The sequence below is a fragment of the Channa argus genome, chromosome 14 (genome assembly GCF_033026475.1).
Source record: "Channa argus isolate prfri chromosome 14, Channa argus male v1.0, whole genome shotgun sequence".
In the NCBI taxonomy this organism is placed as follows: Eukaryota; Metazoa; Chordata; class Actinopteri; order Anabantiformes; family Channidae; genus Channa; species Channa argus.
Genome location: NC_090210.1, coordinates 20663491 through 20686766, shown reverse-complemented (window position 1 = coordinate 20686766; position 23276 = coordinate 20663491). Strand labels below are relative to the sequence as shown.

Sequence of the window (23276 nt, the reverse complement as noted above, 5' to 3'; positions counted from 1 at the left end):
TGTTTTCAGGTGTCCCCTGGAGGCGGGTCTCCACAGCAGCAGTAAGGTGACAATCCATGAGTGTGACGAGGGAGTGGAGCCTCCAGGTTTCTGGGAGGCACTGGGGAGGAAAGACAGGAAGGCCTACGACTGCATGTTGCAAGGTGCAACCAAGAGTCTTTGGTTATTAGATTGAGGAGCTGCTGTTACATAATATCTCAGTTCTGATTCAGAAATGCTAGCTATAGTGTATTTTGATTTTGACTGTTAATATTTTAAATGGACCGAATGGTGAGCTGCTTCTTAAATTTAAAACCATCATGGTGCAATTCAACTAACGTTGATTTAGCTAATATTTAGTGCTAGTAAAGTACAGTGTTACTACTACAAGACCAACAGTTTGTATAAAACTGTACATGGTACAAAAACTCTTTTGATTTAAGAAAAACAACTCAACATTTCAACGAGCATCTCTTTTAGTATTTTAGAACAGCTTGTCCAAAATGTGCCAAATTTCAAGACACTCAACACAATTCAGTGAATGTGTGAAAACACCCAAATGCTACAGTTACATGAAACTGTTGGCTGATCTTGGAAAAGTGACGCGTCTTTGTACGTGTTTATTTCGGACTTTTCCTTTTCTTTTCTAGATCCCGGTAAATTCAACTTTACTCCAAGACTCTTCCAGCTGAGCAGCACATCTGGAGAATTTGTGGCAACAGAGTTCTTCCACCCAGCCAGAGCTCCAGAGCTGGTCAGCTCGCTGCCTTTCCTGCAGGAAGACCTGTATAATGCATCACAGCCTGGTGTGGGCCAACACACAACACTAGTGTGCACGTGTTACAATTTAAGCTTGCTGTGTATGAAGAGCACAGTGTTTAAAAAGTAAAACCTTTTTTACTCTGCCGTAGCATTGTTCCTGGTGGATAACTTCCATGAGGTTTACTTGTGGCAAGGCTGGTGGCCTCAGGACAGCGAGTGCACCGGCTCAGCTCGTATCCGCTGGGATGCAGACAGGAAGTGTGCAATGGAGACGGTGCTGCAGTACTGCAAAGGTGAGGAAAGGGGACACAGAAATCCCTCAGTGCATGACATGTAATACACAATTATTGCCTCAAAAGTGGCAAAAATGCACCAACGTGTCACACGTTGCTACGTAATTTTCTGAATTTGTAAAGTGGATGAGTTTCTCATTAAATGTGAAGAGCGAAAACGTACATGACAGAATTTAAATTAAACGTGTTGCAACTTTTTTCTGTCATCTCAGTACTTTTCCTAACTTGTGCCGATTTTCCGTTGCAGAGAAAAACGACAAAAGCCCGCAAAAGTCGTATCTGATTCACGCCGGTCTGGAGCCGCTCACCTTCACCAACATGTTTCCCAGCTGGGAGCACAGAGAGGACGTGGCTGAGATCACAGAGAGTGTCAGCATCAAACACACACACACACACACACACACACACACAGTGTGTTTTTAGTAATTTTGTGTCTATTTTTGGACATTTTGAATCAGTCTCAGATCCTTTTCTGCCACGTTTGGACAGCTGTAGGTCATTGTTCATCCTTTCTAGGTTGTTTTGCCTCTCATTGTGGTTGTTGTGCATCTCTTTCCGACCATGATTTTAGTCTTTTCTCTTTCAAACATGCCGTGTTTTGTATCCTGGCTGCAGGAGGCAGAAGTGTGTAACCAGATTATCCTGGTGGAGGACGTCTTGGCCCGGCTCTGTCAGAACACCTTCCCTCTGGCTCAGCTGCAGGCCCGACCTCTCCCTGAAGGAGTCGACCCGCTCCGCCTGGAGATCTACCTGTCTGACCAGGACTTTGAGGTCGGTAACACCGTTACACAGAGCGGAACTACTGCTGATTTTAAGAGGCAGTTTTGTCAAATGAACCGCACTAAATATTACCGAATGGATTAAGCAAACACAATTTAACAGAGTTTCCAAAACCTGGTAGTGATATTTTGAGCTTTACTGCATTTTTAGTGCCCATTTATTGTCATTATAGTACAGTAAATATGTCCATCATAAACAAGGCAGAGATTCATGTTGCATTGATATCAGGCAAGTAACTCAAAAACAGTTAACGAGAGTTGTTCATCATAAAATCCTCCAATGCTCAAAATCTATCAAAGATGGTTTATGTCTTTATATCTCTACTAGATACTACACCGCAGTCATATCATCCATCCTAATTACATCTAACTCTCACTTTACAGACAAAGTTGTAGGTGAATTCAGGTAAGAGGAGCCACATATGTGATTCATCAGCACTGCTGACCCGTTCTTCTCTGCAGCATGTCAGCTCTGTCACTTCAATTCTTTTTCGCTCCTGTCTCTGAAAAGTGGTGCAGGATGTGGAGGAATATTTTCAAAAGCATCAGCCTGATTACTTTGTTACACGTTACAATTTAGTTAGTCAAGTCTTTCACATCAGCTGCAATGTCTTCTGGACAAGATGGATTTTTATAAATGTACATATATTACTCATAATTGGAAAATGATACTTACTGGCCTGAAATGTTTACTATATCATCATTTTGAGTTTGAGGCACTTTGGCTTAATACTTTAATAAAAGAACTGAAACTATGCGCTTGTAATGTATTAATAATTTGACAGAAACATTTGCAACTATTTTAAAAATTGATATGACGTATTAATCTACTGTAGTCATTTGTCAAGTAAAGCAACATTGTGACGTTGTGTGCGAGAGATTTTTCAGAAGTTAATCTGTTGTTAATAATGTTGACCTTTTCATAGAGAAAAACAAAATCATGATCTAATTGTCAGATTTATCCATAATTTAAAATTTAACATCAGTTTCAACTATGAGAAGGTAAAAAAAAAACTTCAGTGGCAGCAATTGGCTTCCATACAACTCAGTAATGACATTGGTTTCAATGCTTTTAACGCAGGTGTTTAAGATGAACAACTGAGGCTTTAAAATACATTTTTAAATGTATATAGTTGTGATAATTAAAGCGTTTAATTATGCAGCCCTTCACTTCCACTTCCTCCCCCACAACATCGACTACACCAGCCTTCTATCACAGCCTATCACTTCTCTGCTGCTACTCTTCTTCTTCTTCTCCTTCTTCTTCTTCTTACTCTCTGTCGCTCTCTCACACACACACACACACTCACACCTTCCACCACAGATCCTCTCACTTCAGATAAATGCACTTGTGCGTCACAATCAGCTACTCTTCAGTCTGTCTCACTCTGTCTGTGTGCAGCACAAAATGGAGGCATGAAAACACTGAAACTGAAGTCTCCCCGTGAATTTTGCTGAATGTTGACTCTAAATATGTTTCATGCCAGTGTCTCTGATCTTTCATAGCCCGGCAATCTTGTCGTAGTGATTAAAAAGCTTCTTAGTTTGTGTTGACTTTGTGTTTGTTGTTTGTTTTTTGTCCATCCAGGACAAAAATAGAGTTTTAATGACGTGAGGTTCTCCAGGTAAAATAAAGGTTAAATAAGAAAATGTAAAAGATCGAGTATTGTTTCATAAACTGTAAATTAATGAAAGTCTTAAAAATTGATTTATCAAAAGTAAATGTAGCTGTGTCTTTTAAATTGTCACTTTAGCCTGAAATCTGGAACCATTTAGTTTTAATGACAATGTTTTCTTTTTTTTTTTTGGATGAAGATGCAATTTTCAAAAAACCTCTCTTCAAGTTATAGTCTTTTATTTTGTTTTGCCGTTACACGTCAGAAAAATGATGGGAAGCAAATATAATATGAAAAAAATAATAGAAATACACCGAAGAAAACAAACAAAACACACTACCTTTTTAGAAGTGTTTGCATCCTGTCATGGTCATAACTTTTTTAATTTATTTTGCAGTCAAGTTGTTGATAGAAACCACAATAAGTGATGTTTGGTACTAATGCAATTCTCAATGTTTTTTTAAAAAGCTTGGCTCATTTCATTTTATGCAAATAACCCTTACTAGCATTAAAAGTTGTGGAATACTCCACATTTCCTGTTAATAAACTTTGGTTATCTGGTTTCTTTGTGTGTGCTCTGGTTGCAGAAAGCTTTGGAAATGAAGAGGGAAGAATATGAACGTCTGCCAGGGTGGAAGCAAGTACATTTCAAGAAGGCCAAAGGACTCTTTTAAAAGACGCTTTTTTAATGTGCAGATGGTACGAGAAGGTGGACAAATGAAGGACAGAGAAAGAAAAACGGAAACCAAAACCTGGTTTTAGTAGTGAGGACTCGCAATGTCCTGAAGCTGAAGAAAACCTACATGAACTATGAGATTGGAGACGCACTCGCCTCAATTATAATCATGTTCTACTTCTCAAATGTTGTCATCGCGTAACTAAACTTAAGTGGTTGAACAAGAGGTGAAGGCACCTCGCTTTGGCTCATCCGTGGTGTTTGCGTGTATCTCGTCGCTCATGGACTCATGCTATGGTCGTGTAAATATGTGTGTGCGATTGTATATGTTTGTACGTCTGTGTAAGGTTTTTTTTTTTTTGTAATGTGTGTGTAGATGCGTTTGTGACTTTGTAGCTATGTAAAAAAAACCTAAATCCTGTCATGTCGTATGTTGTGAGGAACCTTTTTCGTCTACAGTGTCTGGATGCTGTCAGACCATGTGCTGGAGGTAACTCATGTTGCTTGACTGTGTTCAAATGCTGAAGTGACTGATAGCGGAGAAAAGAGTCGTAATTTAAAGGTTTGACAATAATGAGAAGACAAACAGCAGCTTGATAAATCTGAATGTATAGTGCCTTGCTTTTTGTGTACAGTTTATATACAGAAATTTTAGTCTGCATTTTTAAAGACTTTCTTTGTGATATAAGACACAGTGAATTAAATTAATGCTCAACTCAAACCATGAGTCCTTTGGTTGTCTCCTGCCACATCCTTTGTTCCCAACACCGGGGGGCAGCAGTGGCTCAGTTGCTTGAGTGTTGACCCCTCAAACGTAGGACCTTTGAGGCCTGACTCCTCCCCCACCCCCCCCCCCTTCTAATTTGCTGTTCATGGACAAGACACTGAGCCCCAAATCTGAGGCTGGTCCCAAGGATTAAAATGGGGTCATGACCTGGCAGAGCTTGAGAAGTGAAGCTCAATTACTGCCAAAAGTGCATCTGCTAAATAATTATTGAATAATTATGCAATCACTCGTTTTACAATTTATTTTAAAAACACTCTCATGAGTTACTTTTGATTTTCTTTGTAGCGACATGCTCTATAACTTCTTACTTATGAGAGAGGCTGTTAATTTTGATAACCTTGTGGAGATCTTTTCTGTTTCCTGTTTATTCCCCAAGGCAGGCGGCGTTTGTCTATGTCTTCGTAGCAATATGTAAATCCTGTCAGGAGAACAAAATCAAATTACTGGCTGTTCCCTGAAATGAACCCCGACTTACTCATTCACTGCTTCCTTTATAGTCAGAAACTTAAAAACACATAAAGCATGTTTAGCAGATGTAGAACAAAGCTGCCAGGAGCTAAACTGAACTGAGTTACTCAAAAGGTTTCCTCTTTACACCCAGAGAATAGCTTTTGTGTGGGAGTAGACCTAAAGATGATCTTTGGACTTATGTCTGTAAATTTGGATAGATAAACACTTGTGATGATGATGACAGCCAAAGCTCTCTAATGGATTAAAATAGACTCTATCAATTATCCTTGGACAGAAATAAGATTTTATCAGATTGTATCTCACAGCAATTGAAACACATTAGTAAGTGGCCATTATAGGCAAGGGAAACATGTACAACCAGCCAAGATTATTTCAGTATAAAGAAAATAAATGGCTGATTATTATCAAGATTTCGGCCATTTCATCCAAAACAATAAAACTTTGATAGAAGCATATTATTCTGTGTATGGAATATGTGCAAGATACAAAAGTGGCGAAATATTTCTAAAAGGATATGATATTTATTATGCCTGATAATTTTGCCTAATCCAGGTGGAGGCCCTTTTCCTCCTGTGTTAGATCTGAAGACGTTTGGCGGAGGTTGATGATTTAGCCGATGATTTATGGTTCTTACTGTACCGCTCTACTGCCTCAATGATGCACCAAATTCAAAAGAAATCCATTTGGACTCTCTAGAAGAAGCAATAAAGTTTTTAAAAAGGAAACATAAGGTGAGTTTATAAAGTCAAGGATTCTTTGCGGCAAAGGTCATAGAGATCCTTACATTTCTGTAATGAGCTCTATTGTTCCCTTTTTCAATTTTGTGTTTTTAATATCATAAATATTTTTTGCAGTAAAAGATGTTAGGTATGCAGTTAAGGGGTTGGTGTAATATTCCTTTCAGAAACTGCTGATCTTGCGACGATCTCAATTGAACTGAACCTGTTTTGGTTTTTTGAGAACAATTGGAAAATGGTGAACATGAGACACGGTTCACATGTGTTGCTCTGTTTCAATGTTGTCAATAGTGGATGTGTTCAGACCATCAGTGATGGTGCAATACTTGTGTTTTTGTACTTAACCACAGACATTGGGCATTGGCTTCGATCACACAGCCTTCAGCATCCCAACCTGATGCTGTACCCACTGATCCACCGGGCCCCCTAAACATTAAAAGATCTTGAAAATTAGCATTGAGTGCACATGCAATTATGAACAAAGTGACTTCTGCACTTATTATTCTAATAAGGGTTTGCATTAGGTTACATTTTAATTAGGTTCCGTTTTTTTTAGGGAAAGTATTTTTAAAGTTCTGTAAACATTTTTGTGTATAAACATTTATTACATGTTTAAGCCACTAGATGGCGATGTAAGCCTATTAAAATAGCACATGTATGTTGCTGAGTATAGACGTGGTACTGCCACTGATAAAAGAATACGATATATATTTTGCTTTTAGAGTCGCTGCTTCCATTTTGATTTTATTTTTGGAACAATATAAAAAAAGTGCTGTCATATCATCCAAGCATGATTTCACTTGCATTATTTAAACTGGCGTGATATTAGAAGAGATTTGCCTCTTTGTCTGTAGATGCATACATATCTTTAGTGAAATTCTGTGAAAAATTAAAACAGCATATAACAAAGTAACATTTGCATGATGGGGTGCGTTGATCCGTCCATGATAATGACACGTGAAAACCGGCTTTTATTGTGAAGCAGCTCCAGCTTCCGCTTGTGTTCGCCTGCTTCAGAAACTCCTGCGTGGTGAAGTAAGTTCCTCCTAACGCTTCCTTTTTTTTTTTTTTTTTTTTACATTTATGACGGGACACTTGTTTTAAATATAACAGGAATTGAAAATGAAAGAAAAAGGAAAAAAAAGAGAGACACCGTGAGTGGATCAGAGATAAAGTGTAAATGGGCCGAGTCCCATTTCGTTGTTGTTTTTTAGCTTAAGTTAGCTTCCGCTTCGACGTCTAACGTCAGAGACTTTAACGCATCTTTGAAAAACAACTTTTGTGAGACGTTTCCCCCATTTTGACAACAAGCTTGTGCACTGTTATTAAGTTGACTCCTGCTTGTCAACGCATAAGACAGTTAGTTACTACTGCCAGATTAAACAAGCAGGTAAAAGATGTCACCTTGACCTTTGAGCCTATTTGACTTTTCTCTCAATTTTACAGACAACTTGAGGTATTGATTTAAAAAGAAAACCATGAAAAATTATGTTTTTCCTGTACAGAGCCTTCACGTTGTTAATTAAGACGCTTAATCAAAATGTTTTTAATTAAAAACAAAATCTTCTATTGTCCTATAATATATTAGGTAAAATAAATACTCTTTAGTTTTTGTTTTTTTACATTTTAGTGTGCAAAGTCCAGGGGCAGCTGTAGCTCAGTTGGTAAGGCAGTTCGATCCAAAGTGTCTCTGCCAAGATACTGAACCCCTAACAGCCCATTCCCATCCCCAGCTGTGCAGTGCCGGTCCAAACCCAGTGGTGTAAACAAAGTAACATTTGGATGATGGGTTGTATTAATCCGTCCATGATAATGGCATAAAAACTGTGCCAAGAAAATCAACATGTGGACAATGATCCGCTGTGGTGACCCTGAACTCATGGAATAAGCCAAACAAAAAAAAAGTAGTGTGTAAAGTCCACAGCATGACATTAATTGTGGTGCAAATCCACTCAGTGTAGTTCTCCGTCCACGTCAACTACCATTTGCTGAAATACCTTGCGTATTGATTCTCTTTCACACCCGCATAGAACCAAACAAAAGGTAGGAGAGAGTGTTTTGAGTGTCAGCCATATAGGTTAGTCACAACCAGCAGCTTTAACCTAAAAGTGAGATCAGATTGCACATCCCCAAAGAAATGTTTCTGTCCAACTACTGTCCAACAGGTGCAGAAATGTGACTGAGAGCAATGATTGCCTAACGGTTGTGCAACACAATGTTTAGGGTTGTTCAAAAAAGGTCAGTCGAGTAACAAATGTAAACAGATATTTTTTTTTCAGAGAAATTGTAAGAGAAATTTTTCTTTTTTGTGAAAGAATACCACAAAACCTTGTAAAAAGACCATGTAAACTTTTTAAACTACTTCTGCAGCATGTCTCCACTGTCCTGTGTGTGTGTGTTCGTTCATTTGCTACAGTATATGGTGAAAGATCTGACACATTCTGTGCTTTGATCTCATACAGGTTCTGTAAAGAAGAGCATGCATTTCTTCAGGTGTAAAACGCTCACAAACATGCCATTTTTGACATTCTGAGATCAAAAGAACATAACATAAATCGGAGAAAAGTGTGATCCACAAGTGCATCACTAGCATTGCAAAGACAGTAATAACCTGATACAGTAGTAGAATTAGTGTTTTAATTTAGTTTGCAGTGATGCTAAAGCTGAAGCCCTGATTGATTAAATGATTTCGTGACCAACATTGTCTTATATCCCAGAAAGTGATCATCCTGTTTCTTTGTTACACTCAATAAACAAATAAAACATTTTTTGAAGGAGAGGATCTTTCGATTCTGCAGAGATGTCCTCCCTAGTCCAACTGATGGTGCTGCCAGGTACCACATGCTTGTACGATGAGCCAGTTCAGGTGAAGGTGGCTGGGCTCAGGTCGAGGCAGGTGGTCACCATAAGAGCCGGGTCGACAGACGAGAGAGGAGTGGTGTTCAGCTCCTCAGCCACGTACAGAGCTGATAGGAACGGGGAGATCGACCTGGAGAGAGACCCCGCGCTCACTGGGAGATTTGTTGGGGTGGAACCCATGGGTCTGCTGTGGTCAATGAAAGCTGACACCTTGCACAAAAGGTTTCAAATGAACAATTCACTGAAGTCCCATGTGGTGAAGTTCTCTGTGCATGAGGAGGAGGAGGGCAGGATGCTGGCAGAAGCTACTAATGAGAGGCTTCTGATTAGAGGAGGGGTTACCAGAGTCCCCATCAGAGACGGGAATCTTCGTGGAGTCCTCTTCACTCCCCCAGGTTGGTTGCTTCATCGTCAATTTCAAGCTTTAATTAGAACTTGTAACTATTAATTCTTTTGTACCGTCTTAATCTTTAGCAAATATTTACCAGCAAAAACTTCATCTTTTCGGGCTGAAAAGCACATTAGGTTTAGTGCCAAGTATATACTTGAACAAAACCCCTACGAAAAAGCAACAGAACTTAGTTTTTAAGTTGTAGTCATATTAGTAGTACTACACATTTTGAAGCATTTGAATAAAGGTGCATCATTATATGAATGATGTACCATATGAAATGTGATCTCTGTTTCAGGAGAGGGGCCGTTCCCTGCCATACTGGACCTATACATTTTAGGAGGAGGTTTATCAGAGAGAAGGGCGTCTCTGCTGGCCAGTCATGGATTCGTGGTATTGAGTGTAGTGGCACATGGCTATGACGACATGCCGAAGTACCTAAAAGAAGTTCATCTCGAATATTTCGAGGAAGCAATACGGTTCCTGAGAAAACAAGACAAGGTACATTCTCCGAGTGTTGGCGTTTGCAGCGGGGTTACGTAAATCAGCCAAGACTCTTTTCTCTAATTCTACTCTCTGGGTCTTCCTGGTGCGGGGTTAGAATATATTATACCTTTCTGCGTGAAGGGCAGACGCTTGAATCAGGTGGCACCTTTCATTGTGGTTTTATTTGGATCTCATTCCTCTTCGCCCAAAAGCCCAGCCACCATGTGAGGGGGAAACTCATTTAGTTTGCTTTAATCTCTTCTCCTTTTTCTTAGGCCAAACCTGTGTTCGGTTGTCTGGTGTTGCCCACGTGTTCCAGTACAAATATAGTAATCCCCGGGGAGGGAGACCCAAACAGGGTGTCCGAGATGGCCGGGGCTATCTAATTATTAATAAAATATGCTTTTGTTGTGCTGTGGCACAAGTAGCTTCTGCTCTCTGCATGACTCTCCTCCATACGTCTGTTTTTGAATAAGGGTAGGGCTCAGCTCCTCCACCACACACAGCGCAGACAGTGAGGCCTAATTATGACACCATTTTGTGCAGATACTCTACGTGCAATAAAATATGTTTGAGCATAAAGACAATTTTCAGGACCTGTGCTGTCCATTGACATATTATAGGTGATGTTCATTCACTTTATACTGTGGTGAAACCTTCCCAAAGACGGCATGCTACTCCGAGTTCTGTGTAGAATACTCCATCTGTGTGGCATGACAATAAACATTTGGATTTCTTTTCTACAGGTGGGGAATAAAGGAGTTGGTGTCTTGTCACTTTCAAAAACTGGAGATCTTGCACTCTCAATAGCCTCTTACCTGTCAGATGTTAAAGCCACAGTGTGGATCAACGGCTGCTGCGCCAATACTGTTTTACCCCTCTACTATAAAAACAACCAAATCCTACCTCCATTAATGTTTGACGCAAGCAAGATGATCCCCACTGAGTCAGGGGCTGTCATGGGCAAGTATGCCTTGCACAACCCTCTTGCAGAGGAGAACAAGTCCACCCTGGTCCCCATTGAACAAGCCAAGGGATCTTTCCTCTTTGCGGCGGCAGAGGACGACCTCAACTGGGACAGCAAGGCTTACATGGACGCGATGGTGGAGAGACTGAACCGTCACGGGAAGCAGAACTTTGAGAGTGTCTGCTACCCCGGAGCAGGACATTACCTAGAGCCACCTTATGGACCCTACTGCCCCTCCAGCTTTCATGCTGTGGTCGGCAAGTATGTCCTGTGGGGGGGTGAGCCCAGGTCCCACGCTGCTGCCGAAGTCCACCTGTGGAAGAAGGTGCAGGAGTTCTTCAGAACTCACCTGAGCTGTGATGCTAAGCTGAAGAAAGCCAATTTATAAGTATAAATGTAGTCAACCACGGCACACCAAAGCCGTGTGTGTGTGTGTGTGTGTGTGTGTGTGTGTGTGTGTGTGTGTGTGTGTGTGTGTGTGTGTGTGTGCGCGTGTGTGTGTGTGTGTGTGCGCAGAATAAAGCCAAGCCAGGTTCCATGTTTAAACTGGGGTCAGTCATTTTTCCCCCCAGTATGTATGTACAGTATGAAACATTTCCTACACTCTCTCCATTCACCACTCAAGATCTAATCCCCCCAAAATAACCATGGCAAACTATAATAGAGTAGAATCAAAAAGGGATCAAAATATGATTTGATGGGAGCCATCTCCTCTCTCACCTTTTTTTTTAACCTTGAGAAATAAGAGACAGCAGCTTGTTTTTCCTGGGAGGCTTGCTAAGGTATAGTCTGCATCAAGATAGCAGAAGCAGCCTTGGTCTGTGTCTTCGATCTTTGAGGCTTCATTGTTTCAAAACGACTTCTTTTTCCTCTTCCTCTCCTGTTCTTTGTGGTTCTCTGACTGCTCTTTTCCTGTCATTTCACCCAATGGAGGCTCTCCGCTGCCTCTGGCTTTTGAAAGGCAGGCAATTATTTCCAGCGTTATGTATCCCGCAGAGATGTGCAAACATCAGAAACTTGAGGTTGTTTCTGCTCTTCTCTGTGTGTATTAGTGCGTTAAAGCTCATGTGCAGTGCTATTCGGTCAGCTTGTTTTTAGTCACCTTCAGTGACATAAATTTGATGGGATCTACCAATGAGTTCCTGCTTTGAAGAGGCCTAACATAGATTCAGTCTCAGAGATGCACCAAGTGTTTATTTTTATAATTCTTCTGTGGTTTCCAGCTTCAGATGCATCATAAAAGCTTTGCAGGTTGAGCTACAAGTTTTAAAGCCTCAGAGATCATATTAAGGAGACAAAGTACTAGTAGGTTGTAGAGTTTTTACTCTTTTTATTTTCCTTTTTGAATTTTGTCTGAAAAGCTCAACTATGTCCCAGCTCCACTATGTTTTTTGTAGAAGGCAGCGGGTTTGAATCCCGCCCCACCAGGTGTGGCCCCACCCAGCCAAGGGCATCGAGTGTAAAAGCACATGCCAAATCAACGTGCGAAACGTGTTCCGCTATGGCGACCCCGGAAAGGACAAACCGAAAGCCACTGATCTTTGACCTTTGTCCTACTTGCTGCATAGATTTTTTATCAATTAGCGTATTTGAGCAGTAACAAATTCTGCTTGTACTGGATCATAAAAGGGGATTTAACAGAAAACTTCGGAGCATGAGACTTTGATCTCTGGCATTCGTAGCTGCGGTATAAGTGTTGTTGTTGAACACCAGCTACTGCCCACATTTGAACTTTTGAACTTCTGGTCACGGATTCGCTTCTCTAACTCACTTCCTTTCTCTTTTTCCTGTGTCAGTTGTGTGTCGTCTGCCAGAGAGAGGGAACAAGAGAGATTTAGAAAATATTCATCAATCCAGCGGTAGAACTGTGCCTAAAATTATTAATTTAAGCATTAATAAAAGTAAATAGACTACACTGATTAGCCAAAACATTAATGCCACCTGGTGGTAGTGATGGTGTGGCTAAATCTAAAAGTGATACTGCAGCAAAAAGGTTTTAAAGTGAACGTACTCAGATTTGTTTACTCTCGCAACATCGTTTCTGTGCAGTTTATCAGGTTAGGTTAACAGTATTGCCCAGCCTAGTATAACTTTATAAAGATGAATTAAAACTTCATCCGTTTTCATGCCTGTTATAGTTTACACCCACTGTGATAACTTGCCATGTTAGTTTGGGCTGTACTTAAACTGGTGAGAATTACCAGGCTATCGTGTCACGTCTCGTGTTATTAGGTCGTACAGCGTGTAATTAGCTCAGCAGGCTAATGATGGCAGCCAGGATTTCTGTTCCCATCTGATGCAAATGTATCTATTCTGAGTGCTTAATAAAGTGCACGACATTATGTGCAATGTTAGATAGTGAGATGGAAGTTTTTGCCTTTTTACAGCAATCAGTCGCAATATGAATCAGAAAAAAAAACACGACTGTAGGTGCTTCACAAGATGTGACATCAGTGTCATAGAAAGACCTCACAGTGCTTAAGACTCCTGAAAGCCACAATTCTTTTTTTGATCGGAAAAATAGGAACAATCTCTTGCACTTTGCTCAATAATGCAACACATTGTCTCTGAGCATTTCAAGATGCTTTTAAAAAAAAAAGAAAGAAAAAAGAAAGCCAATGCTTTCCAGCATCTGTCATCTTGATTACTGGCTGAGGCCACACAGAGAACCAGCTGTTTGAGTTCATTTTACTGATTTCTTTTTTTGACCCCTTAAAATGTTTTCACCGCATGTGACTTAACCTGCTTTAAAAAGTCCAAGTCGAATTTTGGCACCGATTAAAAACATGAAAATCATCCCAGTTTGAAGTCAAACTACTTCAACCACCATTTGGTATTAACGGGGACAGATGAAGACGTGTGGCTTGTAATCTCATTAAAGAACCAGTCCATAAATAGCTGACAGCATAATTTGTAATTCATGAATATATTTTGTATTTTCATAATCTTGAATATAAATCTTGCATGGTCATTAGGATTTCAGCACCTGTAATGAGCCATTAAGAAAATTGCTGCTGTTGCCTTTGATATTATAAATTAACAGTCGTCAGTAAGACGCCATTAACCCTTTTGTCTTTGATACGTGTGTCTTTTCTTCCATCACACATCCAAAACCATGCAGAACCGCTGTGTTATCTCCTTTTAATTCATTTAACCAGGAAGCAGTGTTTCCATAAACATTTATTCAAACCCCCTCCCCCCCCCCCCAATCCCCCCATCCCCCCAGCAGTGTGCTTGGCAGCTCTCCTCAGGCCTTAACCAAGATGCAGACTATGAACCATGAGAGTAGGCTTAAAAAAAAAAAAAACAGACAATCAAAGATCTCCATGTTTCTGGTAAAAGCATAAAAATTTGATTATTCATCCCATGGGCTCAGTCTGTTAAACTGATCCCAGTGAGACCTGCAAAGGTTCACTGGAGCTCTGCAACACGAATGTCTCAGACAATTTCTATGTGTGCGGGTTGCATGGACACGTGAATATAGTTTTCTAAGTCGTTCCTGCTAATGCGTTGAAGGTTTTATACAGTAATACGATGGCACTTATTGACTTATTGTTTAACAGTGCAATCAGATCCATAAAAACTGGCCTTTCATAAAACGCAGCTTTTCTGAGACTGGAAATGTATTTATGTGGGATTCTGTTTCTCTGCATGTTTAAGGGCCGAATACCTCGCGCAGCCTCATGGGAGTGCTGCAAGTAAGCATTTCGAGGCTAAACCACCACCACTGATCCAGTTTTGAGATGGTGTTTATTCAAATTGCAGAGCTAGTGGTCTGTGCGTGGCGTAAGGCTCCAGCAAAAGTACGATTTCTTGAATTCAAAACTATTCAAGTGTTTCATTTCATTCTTTCTAATAATGAAAAGTTGGAGGAAAATACATTTCAGAGGCCTAATGAAATGAGCCCTAGCTTCATGTGGAGAATAATGAAGAAAGTGAGCCTGTAATTGGGTCCTTAAGTGCTTTATAAATGGCACATCCTCCCTGTCACTGAGCCTCCACCTACATGCTTTAGCATATTCCAGACACAATGCAAACAAGTAACATGTCTTGGAGTAATCATTTAACAGCTCGATGACTCACTGCATGTAAAAGGGGCAGCATGTGCAAAATTGGTTGCAGGTGCCTTTGTATCCTCTGCAGACGTTATGAAACAGCCAATCAATGATCAGGAACCACTGTGACAGTTACTTGCTCCAGCCAATCTCAGCAGTTCACCTGCAGCCTTTTGGGCACATGAAAGACGGCACACCACAGCAGACCCACCTGTTGGTTTTAATGTCTTAGACAGGGGTGAGCATTGTAAAACAAAAGCTAAAGTTATGTTAAAGTCAATGAATTTAAACTACATCTAGTAAAGCTAGAGTCAGCTGGAGTAAATGCAAGTTCATATTATAGTTTGCAAGTATTGAACCTAAGCTGATGCACCGTGCACATCTGGTCCAGGTAATTAGTGGGTTAGTTGGAAAACAAGCAGAGCAGGGGTGTTGAGGACTAGAATTCAGACACTTCTATTCAAAGCCACTTACCAGAGACGAGTGTGCAGCAGACACAATCTGGGGTTCAGCGTCCTGCCCAGAACCAGGAGTTGAACCTATGACCCTGCAGTTTAGCTGCTTCACCAGTGGAGAGTTTTTATTTATTTATTTGTTTGTTTGTTTGTATCTTTTTCAGACCTTTTTTGAGATACAACTCAGAACTCTCTCTTTATCAAAAACATTTTCTTCCAACATCAGCTGGGAATGAGGGAAATAATTTTCTTGATCATGAGGATTTGCTTATTTATACTGTCCAGCTGCCAAATAAGACAAACTTATATACAAGACGCTGCAGAGAGAACCTGCTGGACTGAATGATGCATCATTTTAAACACATCAGGGATTATTATAGCTGAAGGAAAAATACTACATAGTTCAAATGTCTGAACACAGGGCAACTTTGTAAGAAGTTATCCTCCTTTCTTGTCATATTATCACAAATGATAACTTTGCATGGAAAAGTGAAGCAAAGAGTAGCTTTGCCTGCATGCACAGCATGAGCTCTGGGTGACAGTGAAAAAGAGATAAGCCTCAAATGAACCTCTGGCCTCATTTCTACAGCTTGTGACAGCTAAGAGATAGGAGTTCAAAAGGTGGGGAGGGTATAGTGCTTACATAATGAATCCTATAAGCATATAGCTGGGACAGAAGAGGAGGTGTCATGAAGCAAAATGGCTCGTTTATATAACATAATCACCAGGGGTGACGCTGACGCTTTTGAAATCAGTCAAAAATAATGCGCAAAGTTTTATCTATCTACCACTTGTGGGATTTTGAGTTCCTGAACAAGTTATGTGGAAGATGAAAACCATCAAGGGCAAAAAAAAGCAATTGAAATCTTGCCAGTGGAAAAATTCATCTAATTCTCCTCTCCGTTAACTGCTGCCGTGCCCTTGAGCAAGACATGCATGACCCAAATGTGGATGTTGGTTCCCAGGTGTGACTGGGTTTCGCATTAAAACGAAAGCTTTTGCTGAAAAAAGTGAAAGTACGTTAGGGGGAGTCTCCTTGGAGCCTCGTCCCTGTTTCAAATCAAAGGATCTTCTTCAAATGATGTTAACCACAATACGTTGTAGTGCAGTGACTCCTTTTGCTTATAATCCCTTAAAATGAACTTAAAACCTCCACTTGTGACATTTCATCCCACATTGTGGCCCTAGTGGGTTTATGGTCGTTGTGGACAAGCAAAGGCAGTGATATACAGTACAGTACAAGATGCATTGTGGGGATAATCCCTCCACAAGGTGAGATGGGATGTCCGGTCAGACTCCTCAGCTAAAAAGTTAGGACATGAGTCTACGGTGAATGTTTGTGCCAGATGAGATAGATGTGACTTTACTCTTTGTTCTTCAACCATCACAATACTGTATAATCAGTTCACCCTTGAGTCCTTATTATTGCTTGTGCCAAATGTAATCCTGAGATATCGCATTCACAAGATTTGGATAAACATAAGGCCAGTGACGTTGAAACTAAACTTTTGACCACGGAGCTTCCTTCAAGCCTTTCCTAACATGTCCATGTTCACAAAAATGGGACGGACGGACAGACAGACAGACAAACCCATAAACATAATGCCTCCAGCTACAGCTTTCACTGCCGGAGGGGCATAAAAAAAACTGAAATGGACACTTTTGTATCATTTTGGCTAAATTACTAGACTGTGTCAACCCACACACTGATAAGATCACAAACATGAAACATGAACAAAACCTTAGTAGCAAACAGACTGAACCGGGTACAACAGCACAGCAGTTGCTACAAAACTAACGAAGCAAATCCTACTGATGTGTTTTGGTATAGTGTGTCAAAAAGAAGGTGCAAGAAATAATATACGGAAACTAAAAGGGCAACTGTCTCTAAACATATAGGATTGGACTGATGTTACTCTGTTATTCTTATAGTGAAGAAATCCCAGGCAAAGATAATAAGCCTGCAGTGTTGTAATGAGATGCTACAGTTTAATAAAAGACATTTAACAATATAATTTTCATTTTATGTTTATCAACTTTCCATTTTGTGTTTTGTTGTCATTTTGTTATTTGCTGCTTCTGCAACCCAGTTTCCCCACTGACACCATTAAAGCTTTATCTAATCTTATTGCTTGAACTGAAGACACACACACACACACACACACACTGATGATAGATGTTCAAATGCATTTTATAATTTCAAAGCTCAACAGGTATTTAGAACATATGAGCAGACAATTATATGAAATTGAGTTCTTGGGTTCACCCCTGCTGCTGGGAGCCCCTTTGGTTAAAGGCTGATTTCCTCCATATTGCAGACATGAGGTTTGGACCCAGCTGCAGTAATAAGTCAGTGTTTGTGCTGTAGCACAACATTATGTGCGAGTGTTTCCTCAGGTGTTTGGGAGAGTCAGGTTTGGTAAGCAGATTTCACACCTCACTGCTCCAGACCCGTGTACACAAGGGAAACACGGGGGCACAGAAGAGGATGGACCAGTCTAAACCCAGGACCATTTCTACACAACATGTATTTTGTTGTTGCTTTTTTTTGTGAAAGCTAACTATTTAATGAGGTAAATCAATTGAAGGTTTAACTTGATTTTGTACTGGATTTCATTCTTATTCCTCACTAAGAACATACACACTTTACCAAAACATAGGTAAATATCCTCATAATGATATTCACACATACAAAATGTGTATGTCGTCATACAAACGTCACGCCCTTGCCTGACTAATCAGCAGAAAATCTGTGAGTGTGTGTGTGTGTGTGTGTGTGTATAGACTGCCATGTCTGGAAATAATTAAGATAAGGGCTTAAGAGGACAGTGGAAGGGGGAGTGAAGGTGAGGCTGTCGGACATGTTTCTCCTGGCTATATTTAGCTGGTTGGGATTTTTAGAGGCAGGTCAGTTCTTCTAATACTACAGTACTTTCTTTTTTTTTTTTCATTGTGTGTTTTTTAACAATGGCACATGCGATTTCTTTTATGCTTTTTTTCATGAAACAGATTGTGAGGCAAGCTGGGGAACAGGAAAAGACTCTCCTTGACACCTCCTGGTTTTAATATCGGGGAGAAGTACGGTGTTAACACATCCCTAAGATTACTGCAGTGTGAAGGCAGTAGAAGCAGTAGCGTGAATGACAGAGCAGTAAAAGTATTACTACAACAATAACTATTAGAAATGACAGTTTAAACTAGAAAAGGCAATTTCCAAGGAAATTACGTGGGAGAGCTGTTAAGTCGCCCGGTAGAGGCCGACCGCTCAGAAGCTGCTGAGAGCAGAGGCGTTTGCACGTTCAAAGCCGCAAACGCTGAAGAGAGATAAATACGAACAAAAAGAGAAAGAAAGAAGATGACAATAAAAGGAAAAAATCCAAAATCCCAAGAAAAGTTGAATTCAGAAAAGAAAAAAAAAGTAGAAAGTAACAATGGAGGAAGTAAATAAGTAAAAAGTTGATATGTAAAGTGTAACGAAACAGAAAAAGAAGCAAAGTAAAAAGTTGCTATTGAAAGTGTAAAGAAAAAAGTAAGAAGTGAAAAAGCAACAACTTGATTAACAAAAGTTGAAAGAAGTAGTAAGAAACAAAGGAAAAGGTAAATATTCCCAAAGTTAAAAGAAACAAAGAAAGAAGCAAAGTAAAAAAGTTGCTATTAAAAGTGTAAAGGAAGAAGTGAAAAAGCAACAACTTGATTAACAAAAGTGGAAAGAAGTAGTAAGAAACAAAGGAAAAGGTAAATATTCCCAAAGTTAAAAGAAACAAAAAAAGAAGCAAAGTAAAAAAGTTGCTATTAAAGTGTAAAGAAAAAAGCTAGAAGTAACTACTTAGAAATGAAGGAACCATTTTAATGCTGAAAAACTGTTGAGAAAAAAAAGTTGAAAAGAGCTTTTAATTTGAAAGTGTGTTTCCTGTCTGTGTCTGTGTGGTAGTTTGTGTGTCCACTGTAGGGAGACTTCAAAACAAACTCATTTTAGCATTTAAATGCTAAATAATTAAAATAAGAATGATAAAAGGCTTTTATTTTGAAAGTGTGTTTCCTGTCTGTGAGGGTGTGTGTGTGTAGGGAAACTTCACCACAAAGTCATTTTAGCATTTAAATGCTAAAAAGTGGATAAAATATTATGAAAGGCTTTTATTTTGAAAGTGTGTTTCCTATCTGTGAGGGTGTGTGTGTAGGGAAACTTCACCACAAAGTGATTTTAGCATTTAAATGCTAAAAAGTGGATAAAATATTATGAAAGGCTTTTATTTTGAAAGGGTATTTCCTGTCTGTGAGGGTGTGTGTCTGTGTGTGTCTCCACTGTGTATGTTGAGGGAGAAAAACTCAGGTAAAGTGTGTGGACACAGCTCTGAGGCTGATTACATGACGTCATGCAGCTGTGTCCGTTACCATGACAATGACTGCTGCCTGCCTGCTGAGTCATGTGAGCCAAATGCAAAGGCAGGCTGGAAAAGTACTGAGACTATGCCTCGCAAAATGCTCAAAATATGAAAAAGTATTAGTCCTATCGAAACAATTCAAAAACTGTGAGTGACAAAAGGCTTCAATGAACACACTGATGTACTTTATTTGAATATACTCCATAAAATGAAGGCGTGGTGGCAATTTGAAAACAGCCCCCCGTTTGTGATTTGAGGAGAATTTAATAACCTCTGTTATAATGGGCTCCAATGGGAGTTTCAGACGGCACTCTCTCCGCTTCTGGACTCTTGGAGAAAGAACCGTCAGTCCTGTCACTATGAGAGTTATATTTACTGAAAGAAGACAAAAATACCTACATTCTGATGTATAGTTTGTTTATGTAAGATTAAAGTTGATTGAAGGAAAGAAGGAAAAGAAGGAAAAAAGTTGCTAAAAGTGGAAGCTGAAAAGTTAGAGTGCGTGTGATGTCACCCACTCTAGCTGCTCCAACATTCCGCAATACACACTAATGGAAAAGTTGAAAAAGCTCCAAAAGTTGCCTAAAACTAAAACTGCGATTATTCAAAAAGTATAAAAGATACAAAGAAGCTGATCCACCCAGAAAAAGTTGAAAGGATCTAGACCCGTATAAAGTTTAAATGAAGTTTCTACTCCAAAGTATGATGACACAAGAGGCAGACGAAAAGTGGCAAGTTGAAGGGAAGTTTTAAGTGGCTTCCATTCATTTTCAATGGGAAAAAAAGTTGATAAAAAGTGAAATATAATAAAAAGTATAAAAGTTATTAATAAGAAAAGTAATAGCATAGATCTCCTAAAAGAGACCTGCTTACAGCTCTCCCACTAATGAGAGCTGTGCTTACAGCTCTCCCACTAATAATGCTAATAGTACAGTATGATAGTAGTAGTGGTAGTAGTAGTACTAACTGTAGTACCAGTAGCTTTATTACGTATCAGTAGACATAGGTATAGTTAGTTATGAATGCAGTACGTAGCAGTATTTTGTTCATTAATAGAATTAGAAGAAGAGTGAAATGGTGGTACTCATGTGTCATAGGAGTAGTAATAATAATAGTTTAGCAGTGACAATTGAAGTAACAATAGCAATATTAGCAGTAGTATCCTCAGTGATGCAGCAGACACAGCATTGGCAATAATACCAGAAGACGTAATAGTGGATTTAGCATATTACCAGTGGTACTAGTATTTGTACTAGCATTCACGATCATATTTGTAGTAGTAGTGGCAGTGGTAGCTAATATTATTGTAGCAGTAGTAGTATACCCAATAACGATCCTGTGGTAGTATATTTGTGTTTTATTGTTAAATATTTCATATTTAATATAGTTTTACCAAATATTACTGACTTACACTGGCGTGTAAGCCACAGTAAGTGTTACTGTGGCTTTGATGTGACGTCTAGAGAACAATTTCATGAACACATTAGCAGTGAGTCTCTTCTACACCTTCAGTTCTTAAACACTGAAGGCCTGAAGCTGGTTCAGCGACACACTTTCTGCTAAGAATTTAGTTTCATTCCACGTGAATCACTGACTGAAACAGAAAAGTTTAGAATTTCCAACTCATTCATTTCCCCCCTGTGATTAGTTTGCTGCAGGCATCCTCCAGTCCACTCACTCCTCAGTGGTTATGACTGTCCCTATATAATCCTCCAGACAAAAATCTGCTCACTCGTGTGTTTCTAGCCAAATTTCAGTTGTTCTGGTGGAGCACTGCCATCAAACATTGTGCTCAGCAGAGCGGATCTGCCTCTGTTTTGAGGAGAGGACCCACACGGAGACGTGCGCCCGAGGCATCGTAAGCAGCGCATCGTAAAAACGGACGACTCCGTCTCAGCAGCATTAAAAGTGGAGAGAGGGCTGCACTGGGGAAATGGAAACAAAGAGGAGGAGATGAACACCACAGGTTACAGTTAGAGATAAAGTTTAGTAGAATTTTAGAAACTGAAGCTTCAGGCCCGAATCACTTTAGTATTAAGTCTTTGCAATCAATTTTAAAAATGTGTATAAAATGACAATTGTGCTTTACTATAGAGTTTTGGAAGTACTGAAAACTATCACAGAACTACTTTGATACTTTGAATCTGATTAGTCTACTGCAGGTTCTGAAACGCTTTCATATTTAGCAACATCGTTGCGTTAATGTTCTGTAACTCATAATTACCAGATCCGTTTATCGTAATCAAGGGAAACGTAGCTCAATTCTTTTCTTCTAGTTGTGTCGTTGCACTATTGTTGTCCTAAGACATTGACCCTGACACTAAAAGTACGGATACTCTTCATCTGGAAATGTGCCAAACGGTGCTGTGTTTGAGAGCGGAAAGACTCTAAACCTGAAGGTGGGTGAAAGGAGATTTTTAATTTCCCAGTAAAAACATTCCTCTTGCAGTCGCACACACTCACCTGGGAGCTGCAGGAAACTGGAAACGTTTCACATAAAGACATCAGCCAACAGCTCAGGGAATACAGCACAGGAAACATGTAACCCAAGCTCTTCCTGATCAACAGTGTGTGTGTGTGTGAGAGAGAGAGAGAGAAAGCAAGAGAGAGAGTCTGACATTGTATCATATTACATTTGAATGATTGTGTGCATAAATATATACTGAGTGTAATCTAGATATGAAGCCGGGTGCTGCTGGTAAAGACTGCTCATGCTGAAATCTTTACCTTGAGAGCATGTGAGAAGTGTGTGTGCGACTTTTCCCAAATTTTACTTGGAGACGTTGAGACGTTTTCCGGCTTTGCCTGTCCTGGTGGTGCACCTCTGAATTTCAGACGCTAAACGCCTCATGATGTTCAGGAGCTGGTCAGTAACTGAGCTTATCAGACATTTGGTGCCGAGCACAAAGTGACAGGTTTTGAGCTGCCTGCTCACAATTGTCTGTAGGATTCTCACTAAGAGGACCTGGTTTCACATTATTATACCGGTTTCAGTTTATCTTTTGGTCCCATAAATATTGACTATAAACTGTTAAAACCATGGACATAGGATTAAAGTTAAACCTCACCATCAGTAATCTTATATTAACAATTAATCAAATGCCTGTGTTCATACTGAGATTGCTGCTAGTGATTCTTCTTCTTTTCCTTTGGCCTGTTCCCTTTCAGGGTCTCCACAGCAAATCATGTGCCTCCATCTAACTCTATCCTCTGCATCCTCTTCTCTCACACCAACTAACTTCATGTCCTCTCTCACTACATCCATTAATCTCCTCTTTGGTCTTCCTCTAGACCTCCTGCCTGGCAGCTCCAACCTCAGCATCCTTCTACAGATATATTCACAATGTCTTCTCTGAACATGTCCAAACCACCTCACTCTGGCCTCTCTGACTTTATCTCCAAAACATCTAACATGAGCTGTCCCTCTGATGTACTCATTCCTGATCCTGTCCATCCTCGTCACTCCCAAAGAGAACCTCAACATCTTAAGCTCTGCTACCTCCAGCTCTGCCTCCTGTCTTTTCTTCAGTGCCACTTTCTCTAAGCCAAACAACATCTCTGGTCTCACCACCGTCTTGAAC

At 39.9% G+C, this 23276-nt stretch overlaps 2 protein-coding genes across 18 annotated transcripts in view; both read left to right on the top strand.

The window, feature by feature from the left end:
* The window catches only part of LOC137098271 (supervillin-like), a 39911-nt gene extending 35085 nt beyond the window's left edge, over positions 1-4826 (top strand). For 14 of the 15 annotated variants that reach the window (XM_067474339.1, XM_067474341.1, XM_067474344.1 and 11 more), the window contains 6 exons: positions 10-143; positions 630-785; positions 891-1034; positions 1282-1403; positions 1650-1805; positions 4017-4826. In XM_067474339.1, the coding sequence (XP_067330440.1) occupies positions 10-143; positions 630-785; positions 891-1034; positions 1282-1403; positions 1650-1805; positions 4017-4103 (799 nt within the window). In that variant the 3' untranslated portion in view covers positions 4104-4826. Of the gene's footprint in view, positions 1-9; positions 144-629; positions 786-890; positions 1035-1281; positions 1404-1649; positions 1806-2197; positions 2220-4016 lie in introns of all 15 variants that reach the window. The other variant, XM_067474332.1, reaches the window with a different exon arrangement.
* Positions 4827-6965: 2139 nt separating this feature from the next.
* Positions 6966-11321, top strand: LOC137098726 (acyl-coenzyme A thioesterase 1-like). Of its 3 annotated transcripts, XM_067475257.1 has the most exons (5): positions 7683-8143; positions 8266-8338; positions 8876-9354; positions 9649-9851; positions 10583-11321. In XM_067475257.1, exons 2-5 carry the CDS (start codon positions 8316-8318, stop codon positions 11189-11191), a joined length of 1314 nt encoding a protein of 437 aa, XP_067331358.1. In that variant the 5' UTR covers positions 7683-8143; positions 8266-8315; the 3' UTR covers positions 11192-11321. The 3 variants fall into 3 exon arrangements, with proteins under 3 accessions (XP_067331359.1, XP_067331358.1, XP_067331360.1); XM_067475258.1 differs by lacking the exons at positions 7683-8143; positions 8266-8338 and adding an exon at positions 6966-7135; XM_067475259.1 differs by lacking the exon at positions 8266-8338 and having other exon boundaries at positions 7686-8143.
* The last annotated feature ends 11955 nt before the right edge of the window (positions 11322-23276 follow it).

What these genes read in the sequence shown, in the direction of transcription:
- LOC137098726 (XM_067475257.1), top strand. Translation starts at nt 8,316, where the DNA reads ATGTTTAGGGTTGTTCAAAAAAG. An exon ending in AGTCCTCTTCACTCCCCCAG is followed by an intron (nt 9,355 to 9,648) that starts GTTGGTTGCTTC and finishes TCTCTGTTTCAG; the next exon opens with GAGAGGGGCCGTTCCCTGCC. An exon ending in TCCTGAGAAAACAAGACAAG is followed by an intron (nt 9,852 to 10,582) that starts GTACATTCTCCG and finishes TCTTTTCTACAG; the next exon opens with GTGGGGAATAAAGGAGTTGG.